We start from the raw sequence: 7,500 nt of genomic DNA, 5'->3' as shown, positions 1-7,500 counted from the left end.
CTCACCTTTTGACCAATAGTTTCTTAATATTTCTTTCCCTTTCTTTATCTACCCATTTTTCATCATTTCCATCCATTTTTCTCTATATTTCTGTGTCACAAACTCTGTAACTCATTTCTTTGGCCTTTAATCTATGTTCATCTATATTTTTTATCGAATTATCTTTATTTATTACTATTTTTCATCTGTTTTTCTCCATATTTCTTTGTCACAATTTCTAAAACATTTCTTTGGTCAGTAATCTTTCTATTTTCTCTGTATTTTTTCTTATCCAGCTTTTCTGTGTTCCTCTGTTCTATTCCTAACTAATTTTTCTTCATATTTCTGTGTCACAATCTCTGTACACCATTTCTTTGGTCAGTAATCTTTGTATTTCTCTATTTTATCCTTGTTCAGCTTTTTCTGTGTTCCTCTGTTCTATTTCTAACTAATTTTCTCAATATTTCTGTGTCACAATCTCTGTTCACCTCATTTCTCTGCCGTACATGTGTAATCTGTGTCTTGAAGTACATTTTCTTTATCCAAATATTATCATACTCATATTTCACCATTTCCAAACCGTTTCTCTTTGTTTCTATGTCACAATCTGTCGTCATCCATTTCTTTGTCTCATTGTATACTTTTCCTTAACCATTTCTCTACCCATCTATAACCTTGCCTTACTGGTCACCCCTATATATATCTGTTCCCCAGACTCTCTTCATATTTCTATGTCAAAATCTTTATAAAAACTCATTTCTTTGGCTGATAATCTCTCTTCATCCATGTTTTTCATTTTTCCCTGTCATTTCTCTACCCCATTTCTTACCATTCCCACCTATAGTTAGCCCAGATCCTTACCCATACATACATTTCTCTATCCCACCCTTATCTATGTCACTAATCTCTCTCTCTGTCTTTTTATGTGATAGATAGATAAAAATTTGTCTGTTTGTCTGTCTGTTTCTGTGCCCAACCATTTCTGTGTGTGTCTAACCAAGTGTCTGTGTCTCTGTCCTCTCCCCCACCCCCCTTCCTCTCCTCCTCCCCTCCTCACCCACCTCCCTCTCCTCTCTGCTGCCTCTGTGGCCCACCCCTTACCCCCTCCCACCTTTCCCCATCCCTCTCCTCCCCTCTCCTCCCCCTCCTCCCTCCCCTAGGTCTGTGTCACAAAGCAAGACTCAAAAATAGAGGGAAAAAAGGTAAAAATAATTAAAGAAAGGGTGTAAAAAAGTTAAAATGATAAAGATATGTATTGGTGGTGTTTTTTTAATTTGTTTGTTTGTATGTATGTATGTATGTTTGTTTGTTGGTTATCGTTGTTGTTGCTGTTGTTGTTGCTGTTGTTGTTGTTGTTATTATTATTGTTATTATTGGTATTTATTAATTCTCTCTCTCTCTCTCTCTCTCTCTCTCTCTCTCTCTCTCTCTCTCTCTCTCTCTCTCTCTCTCTCTCTCTCTCTCTCTCTCTCTCTCTCTCTCTCTGTATATACATGTATGTTAACATTTTGGGTTTTATCTCTTTCTCTTTCCCTCCTTTCTTTCTTTCTTTCTTTCATTTTCTTTATTTCTTTCTTTCTTTATTTCTTTATTTATTTATTTTCTGACTAAATGCTTGATAAAACTAATAACATTATGCTTTGTGGCTAGTCTCTCTCTCTCTCTCTCTCTCTCTCTCTCTCTCTCTCTCTCTCTCTCTCTCTCTCTCTCTCTCTCTCTCTCTCTCTCTCTCTCTCTCTCTCTCTCTCTCTCTCTCTCTCTCTCTCTCTCTCTCTCTGTATGCCTAATAATATATAAACTGTGTATGATTTGTATTTTTATAACTACTGCATATACAGAAAAGTAAAGGAATTTTACCTCACCTGACCTCACCTGACCTCACCTGACCTCATATGATACACAACGTTCCCTGGCTTACTCAATATGACCCCGTTTTTTTTATTCTTCTATTCTTACGTTTGTTTATATTTTCTCCGTCATGCTCGGCAGTTTTGACCTTTATAAACTGCGTTTCTATGGCTTGTGTTCTGAAGTGCTATGTTTGTTCTCTTTTCTCTCTCTCTCTCTCTCTCTCTCTCTCTGTCAGGATTGGTTTTAAAGGTCATAGTTGCTTTGTCAGGCCCTCGAGGGTGTTTTCCCCTATTGGTATTGGAGAATTCTTGTTGAAACTGTCTTTAGAATCGTGAAAACCTCCTTGAAAATCCCAGTCACTTCCACTAGAACCGCTTAAACTGTCATTCGAATCTTGAAAATCCCAGTAATTTTTAGTAGAACCTGCTAAACCGTCATTTGAATTATGAAAACTTTCGTAACTTTCGCTGCAACCTGTCAAACTATTATGAAAACTCCCTTGAAAATACCAGTAACTTCCACTACAGCCTAAACTATCACTGGCACCTTGAAAACACTCTTGAAAACCACAATAACTCCCACTACAGCCTGTCAAACTATCACTGGCACCTTGAAAACGCTTGAAAACCACACTAACTTCCCCTACAGCCTGTCAAACTATCACTGGTACCTTGAAAGCACTCGAAAACCACACTGACTCCATTACAGCCTGTCGAACTACCACCGGCACCTTGAAAACACCCTTGAAAACCACACTAACTTCCACTACAGCCTGTCAAACTATCACCAGCACCTTGAAAACCACAAATAACATCAAACTAAGCCAAATTCAAAGTTTAGGCAAAGTATACACAGATATCTCTTGACTATACAATCCATTATTTTGATGCATACACCTCCTCTTGTACTTAATCTTGTCACTGACCCCACGCCCTTCCTGCAGATCCACCACTGTCCCCGATGGCCACCGACACGCAAGACAAGTCCCTGGAGCCCATTTCGATATCCTGCGACCAGCGCCTTCTGTCCCTCGAACGACAGCTGGAGATTGAGCAGAAGGTGAGGCAGTGGAGGGCGGTGCTGGAAGTGAATTTGTAGTCATGTGGATGGGAGTTGGTATAGAGTACAGATTAGGGGGTAGGATGTGTTGGGGGGATTGTTAGCACTCTTGTTAGCTTACCTGGTTGTTTGGTTTGCTGAGGAACAGGTGGTGCTCTCGCAGACTCATCTTATGACCCTAATCTGTTAATGGGCGTTGCATTGAAGGTCATATATTGTTTGCTGAATAACCCAGTGCAAAGTAGTGCTGTGATATCCTGTTCCAGTACTCTTCCCTGTGTTTTTGTATCCATAAACTGTTTTTCCGTGATTCACTGTTACTGGTGTTGTCGTGGTGGGTGCTGGAGGACGTGGGGACATGTGGTGGTGATTGGTGCTGTCACTTACTTAATGATCTCTGCTTTAATCTGTCTCCCTCTATCACTGGTGCTCTCTCTCACTCAATGCTCTTCTCTGCCTTGTGATTCGTGTTCTCTCTCGCTCAATGCTCTTCTCTGCGTTATGATTGGTGCTTCCTCTCGCTCAGTGCTCTTCCTGACCTTATGATTGGTGCTCTCTCTCACTCAATGCTCTTCTCTGCATTATGATTGGTGCTGTCTCTCACTCACTGCTCTTCTCTGCCTTCTCTTTAACCTTTGTCATGTTCTTGTGGGTGTTTTTCCCTTTATGATGTACAGTTGGTGTTGAACTGCCTTTGGAATCATGATAACATCCTTGAAAAGCCAAATAACTTTCACTGCAGCCTCCCAAACCATCATTGTAGTCACAGAAATGCAAATAACTTCCACTCAAGCCTGTTAAACTACCACTGGAATCAACATGTGCTTCTGTATCCATCCCCACACACCCTGACCTTCCTGTGACTTGAATTCTCCCACATGGGGTTCTCAAGGCATGCTAACTTTGGCTAAACTTTTGGCTTTTCTTTAGGGACTGGCATGTTATTGGCCTGTTGATTATATATATATTTTGTTGCTCTTGGCCAGTGTCCCTCTTGCATGAAGAAGAAGAAGAAAGAATAATATGGTTTCAGTCTATTAACCATTTCACTTTGATACATAAATGCATGAAATCTTGATAAGCATTTACAGGGATGGAAAAAAAGAATATATTTTATAATTTCCATCCAGCTTAAAGATTGTAGAAGGCTGTAGAACAAATAAAGACACCTCAGAGTCACAAGTAATTAAAGAGAAACACACCAAATAGCTTAAACTATCATTAGAATTCACTATTATTCCGCTGTCTTCAATGAATCCACTAACCAGGCGGCCATCCCCAGGTGAAGGCGGGCGCGGAGAACATAATCCAGATGTACAGCACGGGGCCGATGCGGGACAAGAAGCTGCTGGCGGAGGCACAACAGATGCTGGCGGACTCCAAGGCGAAGATCGAGTATATCAAGATGAGGCGGATGAAGGCCAAGCAGCACCAGACGGAGAACGGATTGGACGCGGAGGGTACGGAATGGGGCGGATTGGCATACACACACACACACACACACACACACACACACACACACACACACGTAGAAAGACAAGCTGGATATTTTAGAGCATGCAAGAAAAAGTTTAGGAAGGAGGGATGATTGAATGAGATAGCAAGTACGCCTTCCCTTATTGAAATACAGAGACCAGGAAACGACATCCTATACACTTTGAATACACACTTTTTATATAGGTAATGTTGAGATATATAGTAATTTCCACATTATTCAGCTCCTCTGGAATTCTGTGGTTAAGAAGTTGTTTTTTTGAGTGGCAAGAGCTCCACAAGTTTGCAAAGATGGCTAAAATGACACTAAAAGGATACAGGAGATGAGGAATATTCCTTACGAGGCGAGATTGAAGCTGTTAAATTTACGTTCTTTAGAGAGACGTAGGTTAAGAGGGGATGTGATAGAAGTCTTTTTAGTGGTATAAGTTTTGCAACGCAGGGGATGTAAGCATAATTCTTAGGATCAGTAACCAGGACAGAACAAGAAATAATGGGTTCAAGCTTGAAAAATTTAGGTTTAAAAAAGAGAAAGGAAGAAATTGGTTCTCAAACAGAGTGGTAGATGAATGGAATGGACTTGGTAATCAAGTTGTTAGTGCTAAGACATTAGGGAGCTTTAAGAGAAGATCAGACAGAGTTATGGATGGGGATGATAGGTGGAAATAGGTAGGTATATTTCACACAGGGACTGCCACATGTAGGCCTGGTTGCTTCTTGCAGCTTCCCTTATTTCTTATTCCCTTATTTCTTGAAGTTTCCTTCCAACTTGAAGAATATCCTTAGACAGAGTGAGGCATTGTGGGTGTGTGCTTTATAATATAACCAGGTGCTCTTTAAGAAAAAACTGGCACTCCAAATTAGACTCACTGAAGTCCTGGTGATCAGTGGCTGCTCAGATAGTGATGTCAGCACAGTGGTGAAGAGTTGGGTGGATGAGTGGTGCTGCCAGCCAACACGTGACGCCACAGACCAAGCCCAGGTCGTGCCATAGAAGCGTCATGTCTCCCAAATGCTAGACAGAAGGAAAAGTTATGAATGATGAGCTCTCCTTTGGAAATATGCCTGGATACTTGCTGCTTGAAAAAGAAGACAAAAAAAAAGTTGCAATTGACAAGTCCTCTTTTGCAGATCTCCTCAGATCCTTCCTTGCCACTTGAAAAAAAAAAAAAACGACAAAAAATGAGTTACAGGTAATAAGTCATCTTTTGGAATGCCCCCTTTACCAAAGCTGCTGAAAAAGAGAGATTTACTTAGACAAACAGAAGGAATAAGAGATTTACTTAGACAAACAGAAGGAATAAGAGATTTACTTACACAAACAAACAGAAGGAACAAGAGATTTAATTAGACAAACAAGACAAACCAAGACAAACAGAAGGAATAAGTGATTTACTTAGACAAAACAGAAGGAATAAGACATTTACTTAGACAAACAAACAGAAAGAATAAGAGATTTACTTAGACAAACAGAAGGAATAAGAGATTTACTTGCAAACAAGACAAACCAATACAAACAGAAGAATAAGAGATTTACTTAGACAAATAAGACAAACCAGAAGCTGAACAATACAGAAACAAACGTAGCCAACATCATATATATACTCTGCCAACACCAACACTACATACACACACACTCATACACAAATACTGGAGGTGTAGGGTGCTTGCAGAACTAAAAAAAAAAAAAGGAAGATAGGATAATGTAGGTAGACTAGTATTAGCATAACATGTATAAGAAACTTGTGAAAGATGCAGGGGAGGGATGGACAGCTTGCTAGACCAGTGGTGGAAGTGTAGAAGGCGAGTGGATGGGGTACAAAGGGTGGCGGTAGGTTGTACGTGTGTTGTAAGAATGTAGAAGGCTTGTGGGAGGTGTAGAATTAGATCAGTCTTATAAATTGTAGAGTGCATGAAGGGATTATGGAAAGGTTTCTGAAGTTGTGTAGTAGCAGACCAGATTAGACCAACAACTAACGTGAAAAAGTAAAATAAAACTAAGAAGTGTAGAAATAATCGCAAAAAAATCTGTAGAAATGTTATGACATGCCAATTCAGTAACACACACACACACACACACACACACACACACACACACACACACACACACACACACACACACACACACACACACACACACACACACACACACACACACACAGACAGCGAAAGAGAAGAAATCACAACAACTTGGGTTAGATTAGGTTGAGTTAGGTTAGGTTAAGTTAGGTTAGGTTAGGTAAGGTTAAGTTAGGTTAGGGAAGATACAACACACACACACACACACACACACACACACACACACACACACACACACACACACACACACACACACACACACACACACACACACACACACACACACACACACACACACACACACACACACATGCAGTAAATAAAACCACCACCACAACACATATAACTCACTTTTGAACACTTCCACAGGTGATGCGGCCAACAAGTACAACCTGGAGACACCTGTGGATGTGCGGATCGAGGAGCTGATCCACCGCCTACATGTGGAGTGCCGGTGCATGGAAGGGGCCAAGAATGCCGTCCGAATGCTACAGGCAAATAAGATGGCAGCTGATAAGAAATATTTGCAGGAGGTGAGTGTTGAGAATGTGTGTGTGTGTGTGTGCGCGTGTGTGTGTGTGTGTTGAAGGAAGGGATGAAAGTGCTAGAGAGTGAAGTGGGTATTGGGTGAGGGAAGGAAGGAACAAAGGAAGATAATAGGGAGATAAAAGATGATTTAAGTGTGTGTGGTTAGTGTTGGGTGAAGGAAAGAAGGAATTAAGGGATAAAAGAAGGTTAAGTGTGTGTGGTTAGTGTTGGGTGAAGGAAGGAAGGAACAGAGGAATATAAAGTGGAGATAAATTTGTCAGGGAGATGTCTGGAGGTGAGATGGTTAAAGGAGGATGTGTGGAGGCTCAAGAGATAGTTCAGTGGAGGTTAAATGGAGATGACTTTGTGATGGAGATGTGTGGAAGTTGAGATTACTGAGAGAGTTATATGGAGACTTTTAAATGGAGATGAGTTTGTGAGGGAGGTAGTGGAGGACACCAAGTAGAGATGAGCTTAGTGGAGATTAGTGGAGATGAGTTTCGTAAGAGA

General features: G+C 40.7%; 1 protein-coding gene across 9 annotated transcripts in view; it reads left to right on the top strand.

Annotated features, from left to right (window-relative positions):
* Positions 1-7,500, top strand: part of LOC135115525 (serine/threonine-protein kinase N-like) — a 148,341-nt gene that overhangs the window by 35,978 nt on the left and 104,863 nt on the right. For 7 of the 9 annotated variants that reach the window (XM_064032386.1, XM_064032387.1, XM_064032389.1 and 4 more), the window contains 4 exons: positions 1,140-1,181; positions 2,774-2,889; positions 4,172-4,349; positions 6,832-6,995. In XM_064032386.1, coding sequence (XP_063888456.1) covers positions 1,140-1,181; positions 2,774-2,889; positions 4,172-4,349; positions 6,832-6,995 — 500 coding nt within the window. The remainder of the gene's footprint in view (positions 1-1,139; positions 1,182-2,773; positions 2,890-4,171; positions 4,350-6,831; positions 6,996-7,500) is intronic. The other 2 variants (XM_064032388.1, XM_064032393.1) reach the window with 1 other exon arrangement.

Source organism: Scylla paramamosain, chromosome 29, assembly GCF_035594125.1.
Source record: "Scylla paramamosain isolate STU-SP2022 chromosome 29, ASM3559412v1, whole genome shotgun sequence".
Taxonomy (NCBI): Eukaryota; Metazoa; Arthropoda; class Malacostraca; order Decapoda; family Portunidae; genus Scylla; species Scylla paramamosain.
Note: the sequence above shows the minus strand (reverse complement) of the source record. Positions and strands in the feature narration are given on the sequence as shown.